At 52.3% G+C, this 27330-nt stretch overlaps 1 protein-coding gene across 1 annotated transcript in view; it reads left to right on the top strand.

Moving 5' to 3' along the window:
• The window catches only part of UNK (unk zinc finger), a 31872-nt gene extending 5607 nt beyond the window's left edge, over nucleotides 1-26265 (top strand). The window contains exons 2-16 of the mRNA XM_068977550.1: nucleotides 12276-12485; nucleotides 13647-13823; nucleotides 13954-14084; nucleotides 14755-14890; nucleotides 15405-15522; nucleotides 15889-15973; nucleotides 17116-17258; nucleotides 17628-17828; nucleotides 18399-18464; nucleotides 18915-19089; nucleotides 19885-19986; nucleotides 20094-20282; nucleotides 23393-23574; nucleotides 24176-24433; nucleotides 25229-26265. Of these exons, the coding sequence (XP_068833651.1) occupies nucleotides 12276-12485; nucleotides 13647-13823; nucleotides 13954-14084; nucleotides 14755-14890; nucleotides 15405-15522; nucleotides 15889-15973; nucleotides 17116-17258; nucleotides 17628-17828; nucleotides 18399-18464; nucleotides 18915-19089; nucleotides 19885-19986; nucleotides 20094-20282; nucleotides 23393-23574; nucleotides 24176-24433; nucleotides 25229-25384 (2329 nt within the window). The 3' untranslated portion in view covers nucleotides 25385-26265. The remainder of the gene's footprint in view (nucleotides 1-12275; nucleotides 12486-13646; nucleotides 13824-13953; nucleotides 14085-14754; nucleotides 14891-15404; nucleotides 15523-15888; nucleotides 15974-17115; nucleotides 17259-17627; nucleotides 17829-18398; nucleotides 18465-18914; nucleotides 19090-19884; nucleotides 19987-20093; nucleotides 20283-23392; nucleotides 23575-24175; nucleotides 24434-25228) is intronic.
• Nucleotides 26266-27330: the final 1065 nt, after the last annotated feature.

Genomic DNA, 27330 nt, shown 5'->3' with positions numbered 1-27330 from the left:
TTAAGAAGTGAATACTCAGCAAGTTTGGGATTCTAGTTGTTCGTAGTTGTACTTTAAATTGTCTCTGAATTGATAGCCATCATATAGAACAAGCATACTTTTCCCAATAGCTTCGTAAAATGAATTGTGTTTATTTAGTAGGGTGGGTGGGAGGTAGAAGAGGTTGCTGTTTTGCTAAAATGAACTGATTGTGTTCACAGGTGTTGTGATAATTGTTTTAATGATCACATGGGCATTTCTGTAAGGACAGGCCATGTGTTTCAGGCATTTAAAATGATATCAGTGGCTATAATATTTTTAGTTCAAATAATCACAATTAACTTTTAATTTCTTTATAAAATCCCTCAACTTTCACCCCTTTTTTCTTTGCCAGTGTGTAGAATTTGACAGCAGTTTCAAGAGCTGATGAGGAAGAGAAGATGGAAAGGAGTCTAGCAACTTAAAAATCTCATAGTGTTTTCTGTGAGGTGACCTTTTTCCTGCTGGTGGCTCAATTTATTTAGGAAACAAAGATATTAAGGCCTGTGATAGTATTGTCATGTCATATCTGAACTTACTGAAATATTCCCTCCCTTTCCTTATTCTTTACATCACAGTTTGCTTTTTGTGTTCATAAGTTGACTCATTTGTTTCCCATTAGTATTTGAAACATCTTATGGCCACCATGAGTCCTAACAGAATGACTTCTTGTGAGAAGCCGATGGGTGTTCCCACTTACCTATCAAATTTTGGTCTATTCACAAAACTACTGCCATTGAAGAGAGATAGTTAATGCTTTCGGAAGGAAGAGGTTGATAAAACTTTGGGGTGGTGTGTTATGACTTGAAAGTTTTTAAGCAGTGGTTTTTATATCTAAAAAGCTTGTATTCATTTTGGTAAAAGCATTACTCTTTTTATTTTACTTTTACTGCTCAGAAGTGCCAAGTATCGGGTAGTTCAGGACTTGTGTTAAGTCAGACATAACACAAATTAGTCTTCTCTGGTGGTCCGGTGGTTAAGACTCCATGTTTCTAACGAAGCGGCTGTGGGTTCAGTCCCTGGTTGGGGAACTAAGAGTCCATGGGCCGCATGGTGCAGCCAACAGACAAAACAACAGAAAACCCACACTTGAGATTAGAAGCACACACTTGAGTTTTCTTAGTTAAAACCAAATCAAACAGATTTTTACTATTGAACTAAGTACTTTTATAATGAATACGCAAGATGAATATCATATACCCAGTAGAGTATGTTGAAGTTAACGCTTCTGTTTTTGTTTTTATTTTATGGTATTGTAATTATGGCCTGTCAAAAACTCCCTGACATGTTTTCAATAGCTTCTGGAGAGTCGCTTATACTTAGTTGTTGCTGCTGTTGTTTTTCCTATAGCTCAGTGAAGAAAAGCATAGTTAACAGTCCACGTGGTGGTGAAGAGTACGGATGCCAGGACCAGCCTGTCTTGAGTTGCAAGATCGCTTTACCACTTACAGCTGTGGGATCTTGGGCGAGTGACTTCCCTAGTGCGCCAGTTTCCTGACGATACTGATAGTACCTGTGCTAAGGGATTGTTATGAGGATTCAGTGAGTTAATGTATATGAAGCGCTGAAAACCATGCCTGGCATTTGGCTCATGAGAGTACTGTTCTTACTCAGTATCTGAACAATACCCAGGTTACGGCTTTCAGTAGCATTGCTGTCTCCTTCAACAGCTTGAGCCTGTGTTATCTTCAGGGCATACTCCTCTCTTCTGTATCCATTGGAATTTCACTTCAGTCACAGTTCTTACAGCCTTCGTCAGCCTGGTTATATCTTACATGATGAATTTGTTCGAAACAGATCTACTCTTTCGGGGATACAGACTTTGTTGTACAGAAAACAGTGTTCAAAATAACACATCAGTTCAGACTTGGTACTGAAATGCTCATCAAATAGGAAGCTTTTCAGCCCGGTTGTATAGAAGAAGACTTTGAATCAAAACAAGGTGTTGTCTAGTTTAGAGAAGAATAAACCGGAGTATTCAATAGTCCTCACATATTCTCCAGAATCAATGATATGAGTCACTGATTACATGAACTTGCTTCAGTTTTACCCGTTGCAAGATCCTTAGGCCAAGGAGACAGTTATAGAATAGAAAGAGGGAACCAGGTATACCATCTGGTACTGTTCATGGTTCGTGTTCATTCTTGGGGCCGGGACAGTTCACAGGTGTCAGCTCTTTCCAGTGAAGAATGGGCTGAATTCTTCTGCAATGCGTGACTCCCCACCTTAAATTTTTGCTTGCTAAAATGCCTGTTGTACGGTGGGTCTCTGTGTGTGTATCTGTGTTAGGATAGTTTCACTATATCTCGGAGATTGCCACTGGCCCTAAGATCTTTGGCTAAAACCTAGTTATAGAATCAAAGCCTGTCTTAAAGATTTAGACATACACAGAAATTCACTAGATGCTTATTTTGTTTGCCTGAAGAATACTCTTTGAACTTGCTTTTTCTGCCAGAAAGAATGTTCTAAACTAGGATCATGTCAGAAGATAGCACTTTACCAGAATTTATCAGCGCTTTATCCAAATATTTACCAGTTACGAATTTTAGCTCTATTTTTTTCTTCTTTTTTAATTTTGGCTGCTCCGGGTCTTCATTGTGGCCCACAGGCTCAATAGCTGTGGCATGTAGGCTTAATTGTCCCGTTGGCATGTGGAATCTTAGTTTCCTGACCAGGATCGAACCTGTGTCCCCTGCTTTGGAAGGTAGATACTTAGCCACTAGACCACCAGGGAAGTCCCTGGTGCGGCTTTTTAAAAAACCTGTTTTTTTTTTTGGTGAGGGGGTGGCACATCCTCCTGGTGTTATTGTTAGAATGTTATATGGTTTCTGGATTATGTTGGGTGTGAAACAGAATGTGTTTGTAGATCTTTATAAACGTTGAATCTAGAACTGCTAATAGTTTACCTCACGTTTTTCAAAAATGAGGAAAGATTTCTTCGCAAATTGTAAGAAATACTGTTACACGCGCACACACACACACAGATAAATAATTTAGGATTCTTAATGTACTGCTTATCTGCTCTTATAATCTTGAAATTAAGGATTTTATTCTCAAACTTAAAAAGGAAGAATCTTTGGTAAGCCATGAAGTATGACCTCTGTGATCAAATTTCTTTATAGGAGTTATATATGGGAGAAAAAAAAAGTAGCCAGTAAGGTTAATATGAATATGGAAAACAGTAGATTATGTTAGTAGATAAGTGTCATTTGAACCTTTGGACACTACAATAATGAGTTTTTTTGGGGGGGAGTGGGGGGCTTGTTTGTTTTTCCTTTTGCTAGTTTCAGAATCCTGTCACGTTATGACTAGGTCTTAACAGGGAATATTTAAGAACAGGTTTGTTTCTTGCATTTTAAGATTACTTTTTCCACGATAAAGCTTGTATATTGCCTGAAACAGACAAAAGTCAGAGTTTATAAGACTAGCTGTAATAACGATGAACAGTGGTGACTTATAAGGGACATGGGTATACCTGTCATGTTGCCAGATCTCTGTGGCCCCCATGGGAGGCTTAGGAGCAGTGACCACTGACTGGCTAGGAGAACAGCCGGGCTCCCAGGAGCAGGGCCGTGACCTCCAGGCTGCAAGGTGTCCAGGGTGGGCTGCTTCTGTTGGCTCAGTCTCCTTTTTATTGGGCTCATAGATTGCTGTTCATTGTGCACATTGGGAGTCCTTAGCCCACCTAGTGTTGCTGCACCATCTCTTCCTGTTGCTTCTCCAGAGGCCATCATTGTCTTGCCCATGTTCCTTTTTGTTCAGATCTGACCGTTTTACATGTGAATCCACTCAGACTACATATCAGAAGCAGGATGACATTTTAGGAGTCATTCGTTTTATAAAAAAAGTTTACCACAGTTGACTTTTCACTTAACTCTTCTGACTTATTAGCAACATATATCTTTTATTTAATTTTGGATCAGATAGGATTCCCTGTCAAGTTGTCAGTAAAATTGTAGACTTCTTTCCTAACAAGTTTTCTTTATCTTAAACGTTGAGTTACAGTAAAGAAAAGTCATGATAACCACTAAAATCAACTATTAATACTGGATGTATTTTTCTTTTCCAGTTTTTCTTTCTGTATATAGTTTAGCTAGTTGTCTGGTTATATTTATATATTTTTTTCTCTCACTTAATGTATCTTTGTTTATCTTTGCACATTCCCAGCAACAACTACAGAGCAAGCCATCCCACTGGTTGCTTTTCTAGTCTGCTTGTAAGGCTGAAGATCTTAAATTTAGCATTGAGTGTGAGGAGCAAGGCCATGCAGACATTGTGGGGAAGGTAGCTAGAGAAGTTATGGGTTTCTTAATCACCAGGAGAAACATCTAAGTTGCCTCTCAGTGTTTCCCTGGGTTAGTACACAGCTGCTGTGGACCAGGCTTATACCACTTGGGATGCTTTAATGTTTTTGCTTTTTCTTGGACAAACGCGTCTTGAACACCTGCTGCAAGCTGGCTTTGTGCAAGGGTACAAAGATGAGCAAACCTGGCTGTGTACAGAGCAGTGGAAATTCTCTATGGTGGGGCCATACCAGCTGTGTTCAAACAGTGTGGTGGAAGCACAGAGGAGGCGGCCATTAAGACCCCTGGGCAGGGCAGGAACCTTTCCTGCAGAGTGAGGCACAGCACAGAGGGGATCTGGAGGCAGGAGCAGCACGGCCAAAAGCATGGAGATGAACGGTGAGGGGAGGCTGCGGTGCGCTGCGGAGCACCCCCTGCCAGATGGCGGGCAGCGACCTGCGGCTGTGGGCCAGACCCACTCGGCTGCCTGCTTGTGTGCGATGGGCGAGCCGAGAGCAGGTTTTACATTTTTAATGGTTGAAAAAGAATAATATCTTGTGACACATGAAAATTGCATGCAATTTAATCTTCAGCATCCATAAATAAAGCTTTATTGGAACCCGCACTCATTGGCTTACATATCGTTTATGGCCGCGTTTGCAGTTTAACCAGAGACTTCAGTAGTTCTGGTGGAGACCAGGCGGTTGCTCTGCATTCACGCATGTGATGGAAACGGCTCTGAATTGCTGTGCGGTGCGCGACAGATCACGGTGACTCGGTTACAACTTGACAGTTGCTAGCGCCGCAGTGTTGTGTTTTATTCTTTATCGCCAGTGCCTGTCATGTCAGAACGCGAGGAGGAGGAAAATGGACTTGAAATACCGTGTTTTTAGGGCACAGCGGAGTGGAGTTTCTTGTCCCTGAATTAGTTGGCCGAGCTATCTGTAATTAAAAAGCTGTGCTGGAAGAGTCCATCAGCATTCCCAGACTACACAGTTGTCACAATATTCCCAACTCATAGGAAGGCAACTGTCAGAAGAATTAAAATTTTAAAGAGACTGTTTTGTTACAACAGAATTTCTTCACAAAAATGAAAATGAGGTTACAACTGAAAATGAGGCCTCATTTGTTAACCAGGCAAGGGAAGCCATACTGATATTGAATTAATTAAGTTGCATTTGATGCAGGAACTGAAGAAATATGTCCAGAGCATTTGTTTAAAAGAGCGTTAGCCGTTCAGCAAGAACAATTTCTCAAAATGCTGAGGTCAATGGGAGCTACATCAATAGTCAATTAAAAACAAGGCAAATGATTTTGTGTAGTTTTTCTTGGCTCTTGATGAGTCAACAGAAGCTGTTCAGTTGTTTTATTCATGGAGTCAATGCCATGTGTGAAGTGACTGAAGAAGTAGCCTCTTTGAATAGTCTACTTAAAACAGCTGCAGCTGAGAATATTTTCAAAAAAGACAGGAAAATACTAATTCAGTACAACCTGAAGTATAATCTGTTAATATCTGTCACAACAAATGATGGTTGGAATATGTGCAGAGCAGAAAATGATTTAATCTGTCATGAGCTATTGAAATGCTAGGATCAGTGATGAACTTCACTCCCTCTTGTGGGATTTAACCATCCTCAGTTCCATGAATTTTTATCAGAAATAAAAGCGGAATATTCTGACATGCCCTACTACACAACCATTTGATAGCTTAGCAGTGGTAAAATTCTCTTGTTTTTTGAATTAAGGGCCAAGATTGAAATTTTTCTGAAAGAGCAACCATTTTCAGCCACTATTACTAAACGCTGAATGGCTTTGGAAATTAGCTTTGGCTGCAGACTTGATGATTTTTCCTAATTCATTCTAAAATTACAAGGAAAAACATCACATATGCAAACTTTAAGAGTCGGACACGACTGAGCGACTGAACTGAACTGAACTGAAAGTCGTTTTGACAACTAACATTTGAATCATAAGTCAAGCTGCCTTATACACTGTCTCTGCTGCTAAAAGTTAAAGGTGAGACCTCTATTCCTAAACAGATTTACCATGGATATAATTGCTGAACACAAATTACCGTTTGAGCAGTGAGTTTGCATCTCGATAGGAATACAAAGGAAATCTCCATATTTCAAAATATTTGCAAATAAGGAGTTTACACCAAACCTTCAGATGAAAGTGATTAAGAGAAAAGTATCAGGGCACTAATACAATTCTATAAATGTCTTCCAAAACTAATATATGCTCAGTTAAAGTCATGCTTGTAGAATGATAACAGCATTTGGCAGGACCTGTCTATTTGAACAGACATTTCCGAAAGTGAAATCGGTCAAATCCTGTTACAGAGTCAGTATTAACAGATGAACATTTGTAACCAAGTTTGGATGCAGGGGACCCCCAACTTTGCAAATGTTATACTTGTCCCACAAGCCCGTTCTTATTAGTAGACCTGAATTACCAAAAATTGTGGCCAGTTATTTATCTTCAACAATAAAAATTTTATTTGTTTTTTCTCTTGTTGTGTAAGTACCTACATAATATCCTCAGTTTTGGCTCTTAGCCCTCAGAGTCTAAACTACTTACTGTATGGTCCTTGGCAGAAAAGTTTGCTGACCCTGCTGTGGAGGTCAGCCTGCTGGTGGGGGGAGTGGGTCCCTGGCTGCAGGGTTGGCAGAGTGAGGCCATGCCAGACGCTTTTCTTGGAGCAGTGGGGAGCTAGATATGGATTGAGACACCAGCTGCTGCTTGCCTGTTGCCTCCAAATTTACATAGTTTTTCTAACAGTCATCTCTAGTACTTTTCTGTTTATCCAGATTCTTCTCACACTCCTCCCCAGAAGAGTGAAAAACCTAAATGGATGAGACAGCTTGAAATTCGATTTAGTTGGAATTCCTGGCGGTAGAACTCTGCTTTAAAGCACTGCCAAGGGTGCGGGTTTCATCCCTGGTCCTTGGAGCTGAGATCCCTCAAGCTGCACCGTGTGACCAAAAATAATAAATTAATAAAAAGTTTAGCTGGAAATTGAGCTGGTAGCAGTTAGCACTTCTTTTCACACCTACTTAAGAATGATGTAATTTACTGAATTTATTGTTAATCCCCTATGTGTTATCACTGTTGGGTTAATGGGCCAAGTGAGTGAATTTAGATATCAAGTAGGCAGATTTTTGTCATTTTTTTTAGAACTTTGGAAAATAAAAATAATCCAGTAAATATTAAAAGTATTTGATTTTTTAAAAACAAGATATTTGCATGTATTTGATTTTTAAAGTTTTTAGGGAAAGGTATTAGTTTTATAAAGCAATTTAGTACTTTGATACCTATGATTATATTTGTGTAAAAATACTGGGAGAAAATTTACCAGAAGTCTAGCATTATTTGTGGTGGAACTTAGGATAATTTTGCCCTTTTCTGGATTTAAAATTTGTAAGTGGACATGTTACTTTCACAATGATCTTTTACTTTTATAAGTAAACCATTTAGAGGATAACTAATATGATACCCTAAACAGGAATGAGCAATGGCTTTGATGGACAGTCAGCCCCTAGCGGGGCACGCGTACCGGCACTGCTCCTCGGTCAAGGTGAGCCCCTGGCGGCTGCGGTGTCCTCTAACCTTGCTTGATGCTTCTGCTGGGCGAAGCTGTGGCTGTCTCCATCAGCTCCTATTTACTCAGGGCCTGGGTGGTTTCTTTTTTTTTCTTTTTTCTTGGTAGTTTCTCAGCTCATCCTGGCCACAGTGGGTCACCGAGGCCTTGCAGTTTGCAGCTAGTGTGTGTTCATTGACATTTATCCTTGAGCGGGGTGCTCCCTGGAGGTAGTGTGGGAAAAATTGAGCTCTGTGGCCAAGATGGGTTGGAGCTTAAAGGAGAAAATTGTGGATTTCTTCTGAAAATTTGTTTCATTTCAATCCATGAAAGTGACTTCTGAGTGGGTTTCTCTCTGCTGTCTGGACACTGCATTGCCGGTTAGCACAAGGTTGGAGGGGAGCCGGGAAGTTCTCACTAAACAGTTTGGTTCCCAGGTGGTGGATGGTACAGTTCTGTTAGCAGAAGTTTAGAAATTTTTCTCATTAATTATGGTTGATTGACAGTGGGTACTCTGCCTGCCTGGATTTGGTCATTTGGCCCCTCTTCTCACAAGAGGCTTTTATGCAGGACAGTCTGCCCTATCCCGTGAGTTACAAATTTCCTGCACTGTGATCCTTTTCACAGGGGCTTGTAGCTCTCAGTATCTGCCTGCTGGAGGCATCATAAAACTCTTGGTATTACTTTGTGGACTTTGCCCCTTGTGCGACTTTTTATTTCTTGTTATATTCATTCAACAAACTTTGTTACTGTAGTGAGTTCTTACATGCTTGCTATAAAGACTTTATAATCTAGTAACAGAGGAAAATGTACACATTATTAATATGCAATGTAGGATAAGGACTGTAAGAAGTGTCTAGAGAAAGTGCCATAAAAACTTAGAGATGATAACTTAACTGGGGACAAGGGCATGAGGGGGAGGGTAGGTAGAGGTGAAGGAAAACTTCATGGAGGTGATGGCATCAGAAGGTTCATTACCTTTAAATTCAGCCTTAAAAGATTTTTCCAGGTGAGGGAGGGGATAGGTGCAAAGGCATGGAAGTTAAAGATCTCTTTGCAAGACACCAAGGACTCCAGAGTTACTGGAATCAAGAGAAAGGAAGCTGGAAAAGTACACTGGGCCAGATGTGTAGGGCTTGAAATGCCAGGCCAAATAGTTGGTTTTTATCAGTGGCTACTGGTGGAAGCTAAAGGCTTTTAAGAAAGTAATCCCGTTTGGGCTCTGGGAGGAATGATGGGTGCAGTGCAGCATCCCCTGGACACGGGAGGCCAGATGCAAGGGGCCCTTTTATTAAAAGGTCTTGAGTGTCTGCCCCACGGCGGTGGTGATGGAGATGAAGAAGCGTCAGATGAGGTAATCTGCTGCCTCCACGTGTGTTCTGCGGGGCATCCCTGCCAGCTGGAGCCCTTTGGAACCCCAGCATCTGCACGCAGCACTGTGGACACGCTGCCCCACGGAAGCAGGCTTGCCAGGACCTCTTTCTTCAAAAGGACAGGCAGTTCTCTGGACAGCCTCCTTGGGTTTCTACTGAGGCTCCGATACTAAGCAGATAGGTGCCACTCTTAGGGTCACTAGATTTAGCAAAGAAAAATGCAGGATGCCTGATAGATTGAAATTTCAGATAATGGACCATTTTTTAGTACAAGCATGTCCCATGAAGTATTTGATTTATCAAATTCCAGTGTAACTGGATTTTCTGTAATTAATCTGCCAATCCTGACTACTTCTCACCCTTCTCTGGCCCTGGGTTCAGTTTCCTCCACCCCTGTTCCCTACCTGTTATCTCCCGAATGAGTCTTCTGTGGGCTGGGAGTCAGGTAGAGTATGTGCTGCCTGAGAGAGGTCAGTCCAGCCGTTTGAGGGGTTAGTGTCCCAGCTCAGTGCCAGGGTTTGGTCCCTGTGTACAGCACGCAGGGCAGAGTTCTGTCTATAATCAGACGGGGAGAAACACCTTGAGTTCCAGTGCCAAAGAGGGTGAGAGAGGCCCTAGGGAGCCTTGCAGGGTTCAGCCTGGTGTCTCAGAATATACCTGCAGCCTGGAGATGCCGTACCTAAAATTTGGCCCCTCTCACACCTCACTTCCTCATCACTTCCCTTTTGGAGTTCTACCCTACTCACATTCCACAAAGGCACTTGGAGCTCTTCACCTCCACATACTGTTTCTAAGAGGGCTGAGGGCCGAAGAACTGATGCTTTTGAACTGTGGTGTTGAAGAAGACTCTTGATAGTCCCTTGGACTGCAAGGAGATCAAACCAGTCAGTGCTAAAGGAAATGAACCCTGAATATTCATTGCAAGGATTGATGCTAATGCTGAATCTCCAATACTTTAGCCATCTGATGTGAAGAGCCAACTCATTAGAAAAGACCCAGATGCCGGGAAAGATTGAAGGCGGGAGGAGAAGGGGATAACAGAGGATGAGATGGTTGGATGACATCACTGACTCAATGGACATGAGTTTGAGCCAACTCTGGGAGATAGTGAAGGACAGGGAAGCTGGGGATGATGCTGCAGTCACGGGGTCACGAAGAGTCGGACACGACAGAGCAATTGAACAACAGCTGTTTCTAAGCTCATACTGTTTCCTTTGCCTAAAACACCCTCCTACATTCTCCACCCACAAGTGCCTCTCCTCCCCTGTCCCATTTCTCTCTGCCAACCTGGGCCAAGGATCCTTCTGGGTTCCCGAGGAACCCACAGCAGGCCGTCCTTACAGCGTTTGCCGCAGTTGACTGCACCTGTCCCTGGTGTGTCTCCGTGATGATGCAGGCTTCTTGGGGGTAAGGACCTGCTACCTCAGTTCCTCAGTGCTCACTGCCGCACCTGTACCTAGTAGGTGCTCAGCAAACAGATGCTGACTGAATAGGACACTATTTGAAAGCGTTACTGCCCCTTAAACACCTCTCTGTGATCTTTAGGGAGCACCCACCTCCAGCTTTCCCCCCGCCCAGCGCGGAAGCCTGGACACTTCTCCACACTTCAGGGCTGGGAGGATTTTTTTTTTTTTTTTTTTTTGGGCCACGTTACATGGGTTCCAGGATCTCAGTTCCCCAGCCAGGCATTGAACCCAGGCCCTCGGCAGCAAAAGTGTGCAGTCCCAACCGCTGGACTGCCAGGGAATTCCCCTTGGCCGGGGGCATTTTTCAGCACTTTAATTAGCATCAAAGAAAACCTGTCTGGAAGGTCTCGGCCCTGTCCTCACACCTTCAATGTGCCCAGGCTGGCAGGGCCCTGAGCGCCCAGGCTGGCAGGGCCCTTAGCACCCCGGCATGAACCAGACAAGGCCTGGGCCTGCTTCCCTGTGTCCCAGGCCTCCCAGCTCCAGGTGGAGCTTGTAGTCTGGACAGAGGCTCCAGGTCAGTTGGCCCCCCTGCTCCCTTCTGCCCACAACCTTTTGTACCTTCTAGAACCATCCTCAGTGGCATCAAACGCCCTCTATCAAGCCATTTGTCGCCTGCGTTGTTAGGACTTGAATAAGAATTGGCCTGCCTGCCTGTCCCCCAGTGTGTGTGGGGGGTGGGGGTTGGGGGATGAATCGAAGAAACACTTCACCAGGACACAAAGTGAACGAAACACAGATGGGTGGTACGGTTCTGTAAGGGGGTCGGGCCCTGCGCTGGTGGTGATGGCAGGTGGGGCTTGGAGTTGTCTTGGTTATTAGATGCAGAGCAAAGGAGAGACACAGGGTGGAATGAGGCCAGAAGGACAGCCCCCAAGCCGGGGTGAGTCAGGATGGAAATAGAATACCTCAGTCCTGCAGGTGGTCGTTCCTGAGGCATGGCCAAGAGGGAGTGGCTTCAGATGCTTCTAACATGAGCTTCACAGACGTTTGGGTGATGCTTTAGGAAATGTCTATGGGAAGAGCTTGGCAGAGAGGACAGTGGCTACCTGGGACGGGTCTGAAGGGACACCTGGTGACCTAGGTTTTCAGCTCCAAAGCAGCAGCCTTCCTGGTGCTCAGTCCGGCGCCCATCCCTGCTCCTGGAATGAGCGAGGCCTCCTGCCTGGCAGGCAGATCTAGACAGCGGAGACCCTGCAGGACCCTGCAGAGAGGGCCCTCAAGCTCCTGTTTGCAGCCTTTCCCCTGCGATCAGTGGTTTGGCCTAGGAAACCTCGGTTGTACTCGGCCACTGAGGAAGCCCTCCCCTGGTCACCATGGGAGGCAGCTGACCGGGGAGGGCATCTGTGGTTCTGCCCTGCAGGCTGGCAAGGGACCTGCATGTCAGGAAGGATCCTCACGCTAAGGTCCTGCCTTCAGCCTGGTCTTCTCTGGTGTCTCAGTGGAACTGGCCCCGCAGAGTAGGGCCCTTGGGGGACTGGGTGGCCCACATCTTGCTGGGAAGCAAGGGCCACGACCGCGCTCCTGGCCTGCTAACTGGGGGCTCCCTCTGCAGGTACCTGAAGGAGTTCCGCACTGAGCAGTGCCCGCTATTTGTGCAGCACAAATGCACTCAGCACCGGCCCTACACCTGCTTCCACTGGCATTTCGTGAACCAACGTCGCCGCCGGTCCATCCGCCGTCGGGACGGCACCTTCAACTACAGCCCCGACGTCTACTGCACCAAGTACGACGAGGCCACGGGCCTCTGCCCGGAAGGCGACGAGTGAGTGCCGGCCGCCTGCCCTCCGAGGAGCCCGTCTCCTGGGCCAGAGGCTGCCTTCGGGGGACTGCTGCAGCCTGGCCCACTTTCCTGTGACCTGGACCTGGGCTCAGAGCCTGCCGTCCCCCAGGGGAAGCCCCTTTTCCTTTCTCCACTTTTGGGAGGCCGTGCGTAGGCCTTTCTTCTCCTAAGCCTGAAGGCCATGCCTGAGCCAAGTGGCTTCCTGGGCCTCCTGTCCTGCTCCCCTGCAGCTCACAGGACCCCGTCCTCAGCCTGCACAGTTACCACCACAGCCGTTTACACAGAGCCTCTCCAGTTCCCCTTTTTGCTGACTCTGAATATTTTGCCAGGGCTTCCTCCAGTGGCTCAGTGGTAAAGAATCTGCCTGCAATCCAGGAGATGCGGGTTCGATCCCTGGGTCAGGAAGATCCGCTGGAGAAGGGAGTGGCTACCCACTCCAGTATTCTTGCCTGGGAAATCCCATGGACAGAGGAGCCTGGCTGCAGTCCATGGGATTGCAAAGAGTCGAACATGACTGAGCGACTAAAAGAACAACAAAATATTTTGCCACAGAGCTCTGTGAAGAGACGGCATAACAAACGACAAGCATAAGGAGGTGGCAAACCTGGGAGGGCCTCAGGGCACGTGCTGTGATCCTTCCTAATGTGTGCTTCCCCCATGCAGAGGTGGTGATGGGGGCCATCCTGGGGGTTTTGTGGGTGCGCCTCACTGGCCGTCTCGCACCAGCCCTCCCCATTCTCTCAGGGGTCAGAGGCTTGCTTATCCCACCCCCAGCCTAATGTAGCACCCAGAGCTCAAGGCGGTGTGCTTCTCTGAAGACCCTTGACCTGGGCAGCATGTGTTCTCCCAAGAGTGCCCCCAGGAAGCTTCTTTTCAGGACAGCCCAGGGCCCCAACTGAGTAGCCTTTGAGAAGTTGACGTGGAACGCCAGGCCTCATGAGGTGCCACTTGGGGCTGCGGCCCCCACTAGCAGCGGGAGGGTGGCTCTGTTCCACAGCAGGACTTGTCGCTTGCTTGTTTGCTCAACCCACATCAGTGCCTCCTCCGGGTCATGAAGAGCCTTCCACGGGCAAGGAAAGGGCGGGGCTGGGAGCCCGCTGCAGCGGGGGAAGCGGAGTGACGTGCAGCCCCGCTGTGTCCCAGGTGCCCGTTCCTGCACAGGACCACGGGGGACACGGAGCGCCGCTACCACCTCCGCTACTACAAGACGGGGATCTGCATCCACGAGACTGACGCAAAGGGCAACTGCGCGAGAAACGGTCTGCACTGCGCTTTCGCTCACGGGCCCCATGACCTCCGCTCCCCTGTCTACGACATCAGGTGGGCTGAGGGCCATGCCGGGCTGAGGGCCCTGGGCAGGACCGCAGCTGGAGTGCAGAGCTGGCACTCCACTGCCTTCCTCCTCATGCTCCCTCCCTGCTCTGTCTCTCCTCCACTGCTCTCCCCGCAGGGAGCTCCAGGCAATGGAGGCCTTGCAGAACGGCCAGACCACAGTAGAGGGCAGCATGGAAGGCCAGTCAGCTGGGGCCGCGAGCCACGCCATGATAGAAAAAATCCTCAGTGAGGAGCCGCGGTGGCAAGGTAAGGGTGGCCACACGGCTGGCCACACCCCTGCCACCAGCTGCCTGTCCTCTCCCCTGTCCTCCCCATAGCCTCCCTGAGCACTACCCACGGCCTTCTCCCCAAACCACCACCTCTCCTGGGAGGCCTGTGCCCCTCCCCCCACCTCACACCAGCTACCTCAGCTCAGTCCTGCAGGGCCACCCCTGACCCTGGTCCTGTCATCCCAAAGTGTTAGGGGTTTCCCTGGTGGTTCAGACGGTAAAGAAACTGCCTACAATGCAGGAGACCTGGCTCAGGGAGATCCTGGGTCAGCAAGATCCCCTGGAGAAGGGAATGGCAACCCACCCCAGTATTGTTGCCTAGAGAATTCCATGGACAGAGGAGCCTGGTGCTCCCTAACTACCTTCAGGGGCTTTCACACACACGTTGGCTGAGCATGTACATGAGTAGGTGTATTCTCAGCCCTGCCGAGGACTCCCTGTTTACTCTGACCTGTGAGCTTCTTTAGTGAGGGATGGTGGTGTCCTCTTTACCTCTCTCCTGGGTCACAGACTTCGTGTTGGCCCACAAGGAGGGGACCTTGCTCATTCCTGTCACCAAAATCTTGGCTCCTGGACCTTTCCCAATAGCTTCTCCTTTCCCTGCCTCCACCCTGCCCACCTGACCCCTGCCTCTGCCCCCCGTGCAGAGACCGCTTACGTGCTGGGGAACTATAAGACGGAGCCATGTAAGAAGCCCCCGCGGCTGTGCCGTCAGGGTTACGCCTGCCCCTACTACCACAACAGCAAGGACCGGCGGCGGAGCCCCCGGAAACACAAATACAGGTCCTTTGGCACCAGCAGGCCAGCCGTGGGAGGAGGGTGGTAGGTGACAGATCAGGGCCGAGGCTGCTTCCACTGTGCTCCCGGGGTGGGGGCAGGGAGGCCAGCCCTTCCCCCCACAGGGGAGGGGAATGGTTAGGAGAGCTGAACGATCCTTGGGCGTGAAATGAGGATCTTTTCACTAGAAACCCCTCTAGTTCTGACCCAGAAGGGTGTCTTCAGGGCCAAGCCAGGATGTGGCTGCCGCCTGGCTCTCCTTTTGCGGCACAGTGCTGGGGGAGGGGAGGACTTGGCTGAAGGGAAGAAAACAGTGTCCTTCTGGTGATGTAGCCAGGCTGGGCAGCAAAGCAAAGCCTGGCTTCTGGCCCGAGTAATGTGCTCACTCTACAGTGATCTCCCCTGTTTCTGAGCCTGGCTTTGCAAAGCCAGGAGACCTAACAGGGACCCTGAGCTGCGATCTCGGTAGCATTCCCCAGGTCCAGTCTGCATCCTTCTGACGCACCCTGTTTTGAACCAGGTCATCTCCATGTCCAAACGTAAAGCACGGGGACGAGTGGGGAGACCCTGGCAAGTGTGAGAACGGAGACTCTTGCCAGTACTGCCACACACGCACGGAGCAGCAGTTCCACCCCGAGGTGGGCCTTGGAGCCGGGAATTCTTTGAGGGGCGGTTGTCCTATGAACGTGGCCCCCTTAATGCCCAGAGGCACGTGGGAAAGTCATAGCCCTGACCAAGATCATGAGTGGGGAAGATCCCTCTGTGAGAGCTGGGTCGGGGCTGGCTGGACGTGTGACCCAGGAAGGGAGGTGGTCCCCGGTGTGGGGGTGGCCGTGTCTGCTCACTCTGTCTTGAGCGAGGAATTGGTAGGGAGAGACTTAGGCAAGTGGCCTCGAGTGGGGAGGAGAAAGAAGAGACTTCTAACCCAGCCCTGCTGAAGGCACCCCGGCTGCCGTCCATCTCTGCCCAGGCCTGACCTGCCTCTCTTCTGCTCTGCCCTCCAGATCTATAAATCCACCAAGTGCAACGACATGCAGCAGTCGGGCAGCTGTCCCCGAGGACCCTTCTGCGCCTTCGCCCATGTAGAACGTACGCTCTTCTCGCTGCCCTGGGGCAGGGCCCACTCCCTTGCCCTGCTCCCCTTCCCCGAAGCTCATTCTGTCAGCCAGCAGTGGGCCCTGCCCACACTGGGAGTTCCATTCCCCCACCGCCCCACCCCACCTCTCTGGAGCTGGCTCGAAACCCAGAGCTTCCAGGGTGGTGAGACTGCAGGGACTGTGCCCCTGGTGGCGCGCTCAAGAGTCCCAGGCAGAGCCCGGGCGGCCACTGTGCCTCTCCCGTTGGCGGACACCACTGATGGAACACGGCACTCCGCCCTGCTGAGAGCAGAGCTGTCCAAGTGAAACCTAATGCAGCCCTGCGTCATTGCAGGTTTTCAAGGAACCTCACCTAAAAAAAGAAATAGTTTTAAATTAGTTTTTAGTATATTTTTATTTAACCCAACATAAAATAATTTAAAATATAATCAATATAAAATCAAGGTTTTTTTTTTTCCCCAAACCAAGTCTTTGAAAGCCAGTGTGTGCTTGAATAGCTACAGCACAGTCCAGTCCAGACCAGCCACGTTCTGGTCTCAGCCGTGGCCTGTGGTTCTCGGCTGCCGTATTGCTCAGTGCAGCTCCACACTGCCCTGCCCATCTCAGAGACAGGCTTGAGTTCCTGCCGTTGTCCACCCCAGACCACTGCTGGCTGTTCTTAACCCCTTCCTAGCCTTAGGCCTTGTCTCAGGGATTAGAGTGAAGAAGAAATTGCAGGCCCAGTAAGGGGGAAGCATACACTGGGCTCAGAGGTGGGCCTGGCTAAGGCAGCACGGAGAGCTGATGAATGGCCCAAGCTTTGTAGTTGTGTGGATTGGGGTTCAAATCCCAGTTCTTCTGTTTCCAGCTCAGCCACCTTGAGAGATTTACCTAAACAGTCTGAGTCTGTTTCCTTATCTGTAAAATGGAGACCAGGATACTACTCCTATCTTCCAGTCATTGTGAAGATTCACGAATCATGCAGATTGCCTGGCACGTAGTAAGTGCACAGTGCGGTGTGTGATGAGAGAAACAAGGAGGCGCCTTCCCTTCACACACGGGGCTGTGTGGTCTCCTTTAAAGGGACCTGGATGCGGTTCTGGAGGGCCGGAGCTGGCTCAGGGGCCGGTTGACACCCTGCCCCGTTTCTTGCAGAGCCCCCCCTCAGTGACGACCTGCAGCCTTCCTCAGCTGTGTCCAGCCCCACCCAGCCAGGCCCCGTCTTGTACATGCCGTCTGCTGCTGGAGACTCAGTGCCCGTGAGCCCCTCCAGCCCGCACGCCCCTGACCTCAGTGCTGTACGTGCCTGTCTGGGGGTGAGGGTGGGGGCACCATTCCTGCCCAGAGCCAGCATCTGCCTCTCTTGCTCTGTGCTTGGGGAGATGGCCTCTGCCCAGGGGGTTCTGCCCTTTAAGCTCCAGAGTTCTGTCACAAGCTGATCATGGCTGGGGTGGTATCCCCAGAGCCTACGATCAGCCTTGGTAGAGCTGTAGAAGGGACAGAGCACCTCATGAGGTTCTGAGTTCCTGGGTGCTGGTTGCTCTCCCTGGCAAATGGAAATGGAACTGAGCCTCTTGCTGGAGACTCTCCCTCCGACAAGGGGATGGAGGGTAGCCATGCCCCCACCTGCATCCTGCTTATCGGCCCACTTTCTTCCTTCGCTGCAGCTCCTCTGTAGAAACAGCAGCCTCGGCAGCCCGTCTAATCTCTGTGGCTCCCCACCGGGCTCCATCCGGAAGCCCTCCAATCTGGAAGGCATTGTCTTTCCTGGGGAGTCTGGCCTTGCCCCTGGCAGCTATAAGAAGGCTCCTGGCTTCGAGAGGGAAGACCAGGTGGGAGCTGAGTACCTGAAAAATTTGAAATGCCAGGTAAGGGATGCGGGGGCAGCCCAGTGAGTTTAGCCACATTCTGCCTGTGGCCAGAGAAGCCCTGGAGGGTTGTCCTGGCCCAGCTATGGGGAGCGTGACCCAGAATTAGAAAGTCCATGATCCCAGCCTCTCAAAGACTAAGAGAGTGGGTGAGGCCATCCCATCTTACAGATGAAGACAGGCAGGTTAGAGGCAAGCACCTCACCCAGCATCAGAGCCATCGACTGAGGGCTAGGGGTTCCCACCGCAGTCTTCTGACCCTGCATCCAGTCTCTGCTCTGCCCCATGCTGCCTTGATGGAGCAGTATGGCCTTGCGGAGCAGGACAAGAGGGGTCTGGAACTGGGCTTCTGTGTGACTTGGAGTCACCAGGGAGGGGAGGAGCAACACCCCTCCGTCCCCAGGGGAGGGAAGGAGAGTGCGTGTGTGTGAAGGGGGACGACACAACAGCGCCTCACGCCTCCTTGCCCCAGTTCCTGCAGCCTCCACAAGCTGATGCTTGGGAGGACTCTTGGGCTCAGGAGGTCTCCTAGCACCACATTCATCTCCTGCTCCCTGACTTTTCTCCCAGGCCAAGTTAAAACCCCACTCACTAGAGCCCAGGAATCAAGAGCAGCCTCTGCTTCAGCCCAAACAGGTATAGAGCCCTCAGCCCCCGCCTTCCCCTTCTGGCACCTGCTGCAGACAGGACAGGCCCAGAACCCCAGGAGGCTTCTTCAGGAAGCTCCGGGCATCACTTTCTCTACAGACTGAGGGCAAGATTAAGGTGGGCCCCCAAATCCAGAGGGCGTGGGGGGGTCAGGCCCTGGAGCCCCTCACCACCTGGACTCATTCATTAGTCAAAAAACTGATTGAGCCACTGGCACTGAACTCGCTTCCCCCTTCCCTACTTCAGGGTTTTAGGGGTCAGGGGGCCTGCAGTCTCCAGGCCACACGTCTCCCTCTCCAGCCCCCCAGGAGGGTGTTGAGGGAACAAGCCAAGAGCTGGGATGCATCCTTCCCATCTGCCCAGCCAGCCCCTGCCGCCAGCTCCTGGCCACAGCCTCCATGGATGTCCAACCCCATCTTCTCTTCACTCTCGTTGCAGGACATGCTGGGCGTCCTCCCTGTGGGCAGCCCCCTCACCTCCAGCATCTCTTCCAGCATAACCTCCAGCCTAGCAGCCACTCCTCCTAGCCCCGCTGGCACCAGCAGCGTCCCTGGCATGAATGCAAATGCTCTGCCCTTCTACCCCACCAGCGACACGGTAGAGTCGGTCATAGGTAATTGGGCCACTTCTGTTGCGAGTCTAGGAGCAGGTCTGTAGTCAGGGATACTGGGTCTCTGGAGTGAGGGTGGTCACTTCAGACATTGGTCTTGGGAGATCAGAAAGTGGGCGCTGTGAGTCCTTTGACCTGGATGGAACGTGTGTCCACGGCGCGGGGCCGAGATGGCTTTCAAGCGCATGAGCCCTTCCGTGTGCTCTCCTGTACAGGTTGGAAGAGGGGTCTCTCCCTGTGGGGGTGTGCAGTCTCATTCCACCGCAGGTGTCAGTCAGCCCCAGCCAGGTGTCCTTGTGAACAGCCTGCCAGCTGTCCTCAGAGCACCTGGTCATTAGATGCTCCTACCTTCTCCTTAGCAGGCACGTGTGGGTGAGGCTTGGTGCCCGGTCCTCACGGGCACTAGGGTGACAGATGAGACAGGCCCTTCCTGCGCTCCCTGTTTGGCTCCGCAGAGCCCAGTGGATGGGTGCTAGGCAACTGCTAGGCACTAGCCACCGAGGGTCCAGAGACCTGCCTGCCCTCAGGGAGCTCGGGAGGAAGCCTGCCAGCAGGGACTTGTTTCCCCCTGGGGCCAGCAAAGACAGCTTCAGAGTGGAGAGTCACTGGAGCTGGACTTGGCCAGGGGTCGGTCTGGGCGGAGGAGCAGCCCAGGCATCATGGAGTCTTGAGATGAGGCAGGGCCAGGAGAAGAGGCAGTTAAGGGCAGGTGGGTCCAGATGGCGGGGCCTGGAACCTGGGGACTGGGTGGCCCCTCGGGAGGCCAGCCGGCTCATACGCTTCTCACTCTACCTCCAGAGTCCGCACTGGACGACCTCGACCTGAACGAGTTTGGGGTGGCTGCCCTAGAGAAGACCTTCGACAACAGCACAGTGTCCCATCCAGGCAGCATCACCATGGGTACTGGGCAGTGGGGGGCAGGGGTGGGGGCGGGCTCCTGGGGTCCAGCCTGGCCCCGCATGGCCCACCCAGCCCTCACTCCGCCCCCCTCCTGGCCTCTGTTGCAGGCGGCAGTCTACTGCAGAGCTCTGCGCCCGTGAACATCCCCGGCTCCTTGGGCAGCTCTGCTTCGTTCCACTCCGCGTCCCCGTCCCCTCCTGTCAGCCTCTCCTCTCATTTCCTGCAGCAGCCGCAGGGCCACCTGAGCCAGTCAGAGAACACATTTCTGGGGACCTCAGCATCCCATGGATCTTTGGGTAAGAGCCAGTATGGCTCCCTAAGGCCTGGGGCGGGAATCTGGGCTTTTGGAAAGTGCCTTTGGGCATTCTGTCCTGGCTGGAGGCAGTACAGAGTGGAGGTGAGAGCTGGGGATCTGGGCTCAGAGGTGAGTCAGGCCCCTTATCCACAGTGCTCTGAGCTGTGTGAACCTGGACAAGTGACTTAACCTCTCTGCCTTAGTTTCCTCTGTCATGTTGGTATAATGGCAGTACCACTTCGTAAGCTGGTGCTGAGGCTTAAATGATGCAAGTGAAGTGCCAGGTGCCAGACCAGTACACAGTGAGAAGCATGGCCTCAGAGTTGCCAGGGCGTCCGTCTGCTCTTTGTGCCAGTGTGGTTGCTCTGCCCATCACCCAGAGCTCCTGGAGGCCAAGGGAGAGGTTGAACAGGCTCACCCCCAGCGCAGGGTGGCCTTCCTGGCCAGCAGAAGCGCCAGGGAGACGCAGCTCTAACTCCAAAGGCTGTTTGCCAAACCCACCATTGGAACTGTGAGGACCGGGGCTCTGGAAGGCAGGTCAGAGCAGAGGGGCTAGAAAGGCGAGGAGGGGACCTGTGTGTATGAGCGGGGCCTGGTGAGCATTCACTGTGGAACAGACGCAAACCCGCGACGCCCAGCCCGGTGCCTCTTGGTCACCAGCAACGACTGCTCTGACTCCCCCTCCAGCAGCTATTCCCAGAGACCAGAAACACCCCCCCACCCTGAGGCCCCTGAGGGTGCTGGCCGTCCTGGTCACACTGAGCCTGAGCCTCTGAGGTGCGCTTTGACTTTCCCACCAGGTGTGGGTTCTGCCCTGATCTCTCTGGAGACACTTAGGAATGACGTTGAGCCGTCAGCTTTGGAGGCTTAGAGCTATGTCTTTCTGACTTGCCTCACACATTCTGGAGGCATCTTGACTGTACTGGCCACGCATTCATTCATTCCTTCCCCGTGTAGTTAACTGAGCAAGTATATGATACAGTGTGGGCTCAGGCATCCCTGCTGGCATGGTGCCATGGTCTGCTGGGGGAGGCACAGGCGCCAAGCCATGAGAGCGTACTTAGAGACCCTCACTCGTGTGGAGGCAAAGGGCCGGCTCTGTGACTCAGAATAATGGGGGGACCTAACCTGGAGGAAACACCACCTGAGTGAGAGGACAGAGGCGGTGGATTGCCTTGCCTCCAGGATGGGGCCGAGGGCCTTGTGTCTCTACATGGGATGACACTGGTCACATGGCCATGCTTGTGTTGCTTGGAAGACAGACTTACTTAAATCCATTTGGTTCTGGAAAATCCTGGCTGGATTAGTGGGAAAAGGAGCAAGAAATAAGTCATTAAAGTGATGCGTGTGGGCAGAATGTGGCCAGAAGTGGGTATAGGTATCCCTCGGAAGGTGGGGCACCTCAGGGGCCACAGAGCAGGGGCTCACAGCATGAGCAGCTCAGCTCAGCTCAGGCGCGTCCGACTCTGCGACCCCATGGACCGCAGCTCAGCTCAGCTCAGGTGCGTCCGACTCTCTGCACCCCACGGACTGCAGCTCAGGTGCTCAGGCACGTCCGACTCTGCAGCCCCATGGACCACAGCTCAGGTCAGCTCAGGCGCTCAGTCGTGTCCGACTCTCTGTGCCCCACGGACCACAGCACGCCAGACCTCCCTGTCCATCACCAACTCCCGGAGGCCACTCAAACTCATGTCCATTGAGTCCATGATGCCATCCAGCCATCTCATCCTCTGTCGCCCCCTTCTCCTCCTGCCCTCAGTCTTTCCCAGCATCAGGGTCTTTTCAAATGAGTCAGTTCTTCGCATCAGGTGGCCAGAGTATTAGAGTTTCAGCTTTAACATCAGTCCTTCCAATGAATATTCAGGACTGATTTCCTTTAGGATGGACTAGTTGGATCTCCTTGCAGTCCAAGGGACTCTCAAGAGTCTTCAACAACAACACAGTTCAAAAGCATCAGTTCTTCGGCGCTCAGCTTTCTTTATAGTCCAACTCTCACATCCACACATGACTACTGGAAAAACCATAGCCTTGACTAGAGGGACCTTTGTTGGCAAAGTAATGTCTCTGTTTTTTAATATATTGTCTAGGTTTGTCATAGCTTTTCTTTCAGGGAACACACATCTTTTAATTTCATGGCTGCAGCCACCATCTGCAGTGATTTTGGAGCAAAAAAAATAAAGTCTGTCACGGTTTCTACTGTTTCCCCATCTATTTGCTATGAAATGATGGGACCGGATGCCATGATCTTAGTTTTCTGAATGTTGAGTTTTAAGCCAACTTTTTCACTCTCCTCTTTCACTTTCATCAAGAGGCTCTTCAGTTCCTCTTCACTTTCTGCCATAAGGGTGGTAGTATCTACATATCTGAGGTTGTTGATATTTCTCCTGGCAGTCTTGATTCCAGCTTGTCCTTCATCCAGCCCAACGTTTCTCATGATGTACTATGCATAGAAGTTAAATAAGCAGGGTGACAACATATAGCTCTGACGTACTCCTCTCCCGATTTGGAGCCAGTCTGTTTAAGCAGACACCCGCCAAGTGGCCAGGTGAGGGCTGAGCAGGTGAGGGCACTGGGTGAGCACACGGCTTAGCCTGTCACAGAGCGCAGGCCTTCACGGCCAGACGTCCTGACTGTACTGGCTCTCCCGCTTACTCTTCTGTGGTTCCTGGCAACATGTTTTATCTCCGTTTCCTTGTTGTAAAACAAGGGGGCTGGGCCCAGGGCTCCCTGAGCTCTTCTTGCTCCAGCCCTGCCATCATCTGAGGCTCTGACCCATGTCTTGCTTTCCTGAATCTCCTCCTGGGCCCTCACATCACGAGAAGGCTCCCCTTCCTCTAGCCTGGAAGTTGGGATCACAAATCACCACGCTCTCCGGCTGTTCTCCCCAGTTCCCTGAATCACACTGGGAGGCAAGTGAGGGGAACCCTGCTTTACAGACAGGGATGCTGAGACGCAGAAGTAACAGGTGGTGCTTACACATCCCTGTGAAGTTCCCAGCCTGGCATTGCTGGAGCCTGGCACAGACAGCCCCCGGGAGCCCCCAGGCAGGGCTGACAGGGCCCGGGCCCAAAGCCCTTCAGAGCGCTGATGGCCCTCCCCTTCCCGGGGCAGGTCTGAATGGGATGAACAGCAGCATCTGGGAGCACTTTGCCTCTGGAAGCTTCTCCCCGGGCACTTCCCCTGCCTTCCTGTCAGGGCCGGGGGCTGCCGAGCTGGCCCGGCTTCGGCAGGAGCTGGATGAAGCCAACGGCACCATCAAGCGGTGGGAGGAGTCCTGGAAGCAGGCCAAGCAGGTACTGAGCTCCCAGGCCCAGCCGTCTTCCCCAGGCCCCAAGGCATTCAGCCGGAGCCTGTCTTACATGGAGTGGGTGCAGGGGCTGGGGGAGCCAGGGGTCCCGGAGAGCAGGGCAGAAACGCGGCTGTTTATTCTCTCCCCCATGGAAAAACTTGCCTTGTCAGTTGGGACCATGGGGTGTTTGGTATCACAGGCCTGGAATCCCCTCTCCAAGCTGTTCGTTTGGTCTGGTCTCATAGTATCACGTGCTTCTCCCCAGAAGTCCTGACTCCTGAGCTCTGGGTCCAGGGTTCTGGGTTCTGAGATGGGCCACAGCCTGCTTGCCCCTCGAGGTGCTGGCCAGCTCTGCCTGGCGCTCCCCTGCTCCACTGGGCTTGGCCCCCTGCCCTGCCCACAGAAGGTCTCGCAGGTCCTGAAACTTCTCTTTTCTGCAGGCAGCATCAGCCCTCCTCCCTGCCCCCCTTCCCAGACACACCTGCCCCAGCTCCCAGCAGGCCCCACGGCCGCGGTGGCCCCCACGGGCCCCCAGAGACGCACTCTCGGGCAGGGGAGAAGGGTAGCGGGCCATCGTGACAAGGTGCTGCGTGTTGGGCCCACAGGCTTGTGATGCCTGGAAGAAGGAGGCAGAGGAGGCCGGGGAGCGGGCCAGCGCAGCGGGCGCAGAGTGCGAGCTGGCCCGGGAGCAGCGGGATGCCCTGGAGGTACAGGTGAAGAAGCTGCAGGAGGAGCTGGAGCGGCTGCACTCGGGCCCCGACCCACAGGCCCTGCCCGCCTTCCCCGGCCTGGAGGCCCTCTCACTCTCCACCCTCCACTCTCTCCAGAAGCGGCTGCGGGCTCACCTGGAGCAAGTGGACAAGGTCAGCACCCTGGGGAGCACGGGTGAGGCTGCATAGTGGCCTCGGCCAGTGCTGGGACTCGGATGGGTCCCTGCCTCTCGGGGTGGGCTACCCTCCTCCTGAGAGTTTCTGCCTCAGGTGAGCTGAACCAGGACGCCCGCACTGGGGAGGGGAGAGTGGAGGTAGGGGCGCCAGGGCCCACCCCGCTCTTGGGAGGGCAGGCCTGAGCGGAGCTGCGGTAGTGCGCCTGCGTCCTCGGCTTCATCCTGACCACTTCCCTTCCTGGGAGCTCTGCACGCCAGCAGACGTTCCAGAATGTTAGGTCCCTGGGGCTCTTGTCAGCATTCCTCAGTACCCTGCTGGGTCCTAGGAGCACGACCTAGCAGGGAAGAGCTTCCTTCCCTTCACTGGACTTCGGGCAGCCAGGCCCCACATGTGGCCCTGTCACCTCAGGCCCAGTGGTACCCTCTCCAGACCCCAGAGTTCTCACGGGGGACCTAGGGTCACTACAAGATCTAACAAGATGAGGCAGGAAGCCTCGGTGCGAGGAAAGGCCTGACCCTGTGGGAGCTGCAGAGCAGCCCTGGCCTTCCCGCACCCCACCGGGGCCCGCTGGGCCCACTGGCAATTGAAGGCAGAGATAGGGTGCCTCAAGGCGATGAGCCTGGCCTCTGACCCTGCCCTCTTGGGGGCTGTGAGCAGGCTCTAGAGCTCTGTGCCCCAGTTTCCTCACCCGAAGGGGCTGAGTGAAAGTTGAGGGAGCTCCTTGTCCCATGAGGGGCCAGGCCAGTGACTGTGGTGTCCCTTCCTCTGCAGGCCGTATTCCACATGCAGTCGGTGAAATGCCTTAAGTGTCAGGAGCAGAACCGAGCGGTGCTGCCGTGCCAACATGCCGTGCTGTGTGAGCTCTGTGCCGAGGGCAGTGAGTGCCCCGTCTGCCAGCCGGGCCGGGCCCATTCCCTCCAGTCGTGACCCTGCAGGCCCGGCCCCGGCCTGGCTCAGATCTTCTCACCTAGGACTTTTTAAAGTATATATATATATATATGTATGTATGTATGTATGTATGTATGTATATGTATATGATTATGTATATGTATACATTTCTGTACGTGTGTAGGTATGCGTGGGCGGCCCGCGTGTGAACAGTGTGTGTATATCTGTACATAGATATAGACACACACTTTAAAACAGACTTACCAAGCACTTTTTAAAAGAAAAAAACTATTTTGCAGTTCTCCCCCTGCCCGCTCCCTACCTTTCCTGCTGCAGAGACAAAGTCCCCTCTTCTCCCACCAGCCTTCTGGCAGGGAATTTGTTTCTGTCTCTTTTTTATGTAGGAACTAACTATTTTTAACTTTTTCCTGGGGCCTGAGCAGGTCAGGGTGGGAAGCTCGAGGGGGCCGAGGGGAGGAGACAAGCCTTCAGGGCAGGCCCTGTTCATCCCGCCTCCCCAGGCCAGGGCAACCGCCAGAGTGTGGAGGACCCAGGGGCAACCCTGGTTCCCAGCTGTGAGGCTGAGAAGGGGGTCCATGCCCGCCGAGCTCCTAGGTTTACCAAATGTGTATTTAGTCTGGGCTGGCAGGCCAAAGCTGTGGGGCCAGCCCCACTCCCGACCCTGGGCCCTTGACGCTCCTCGAGGGGCAAAGCCCAGGCGTTCTACCCCTCAGGTACCTGAGGCCGGGGTCTTCCCCAGCCCTTCCCGCAGCCCTGGGCTCCTGGAGCGGCCTCCCTGGCCCTGGGGCACCTAGAGGCTGCCACTGCCCTCTCCACACCCCCCGCGGCCCTTAGCTGCTCCCCAGCCCAGCACAGCCCTCCCCCTGGCAGCTAGCAGGGCAGTGGGCGGGGAGGAGCTGCGGACCGTGAGGACCAAGGCAGGGCCCGGCTCTGCCCTCCTGGCCAGGCAGGGCTCCGTATGCATTCCGTGGTGCTCTCTGAGTGCAGCTGACGTCCTGCCCCAGTGGGGAGCAGGCGCCCGTGTGCATGTGTGTGCGTGCCTGTCTGATGTATGTTGTGTCTTAGCTTCCATTTTAAACATTGTTCTGTACAGAGAGATGCGGCAGGGGTGGGAGGGCAGAGTGGGAAGAGGGAGGCCACCCCGCTCCCCGCACGGGGTTCTGGGGTGGGAGCGAGAGGGCCGCCAAGGGTCTGGCCTGGCCCAGGCCCCAGCTTGGGCTTAGCACGAAAGGGCTTTCAATGAATCAAGTGAAAACTTTTTTACAAAAATGCAAAAATCAAAGCTCCAGACATATTGGAAATAAAATATGAACTTGTGATGGCACCTTGTTTACGCGGGGGCGCGGGAGAGCGGGGGCGCGGGGGTGCGGGAGAGCGGGGCCCTAAATGAGGGCCTCTCGACTGTGCGCTGGCCTGGCACCCAGCTGGCTGTCCCACCCAGGCGCAAGGGCTGCTCCGGGCTCCTGGACGGTGTGTTCTCTGCCGCAGGCCTGCTGGGGCCTTTAATCCTGGACCCAGAGACCGCCCAGGCCAGAGAACTCTTCAGAGCTCTGTCGTCAGTGGCAACTGGTGTACCTAACTATCTTCCAATAGACAAGGCCCCGAGTAGTTTCTCAGGAACAGACAGTGCCTGCTCATAAAAGCATCAAAAGAAGGGTGGGCCTGCCCCTTGAGGGAGCCTTCAGGCCACCTCCCTCCCCCTGCCTCAGGGGAACAGAGCTGCCCAGAGCCTTGGAGATGACCTTATCTGATCACCCCTGTGCAGACTCCGAGAGGTTAAGTGACTCAACCACGGTCAAGTGAATGACAGTGAACCCCAGGCTCTGACTCCCAGCCTGTGGGCCACTCCCCTAGGCAGGTCTGGGGTGCCATTCCTCTAAGCCCTGCTGTCTAGAGCGGCGCCTTGGGCTCAGCCTGCGCTGGGGGAGGCCCCCTACTCCAGGTGCTCTCACGAGAGTGCCAGG

This window comes from Capricornis sumatraensis, chromosome 8 (genome assembly GCF_032405125.1).
Source record: "Capricornis sumatraensis isolate serow.1 chromosome 8, serow.2, whole genome shotgun sequence".
Lineage (NCBI taxonomy): Eukaryota > Metazoa > Chordata > Mammalia > Artiodactyla > Bovidae > Capricornis > Capricornis sumatraensis.
Note: the sequence above shows the minus strand (reverse complement) of the source record. Positions and strands in the feature narration are given on the sequence as shown.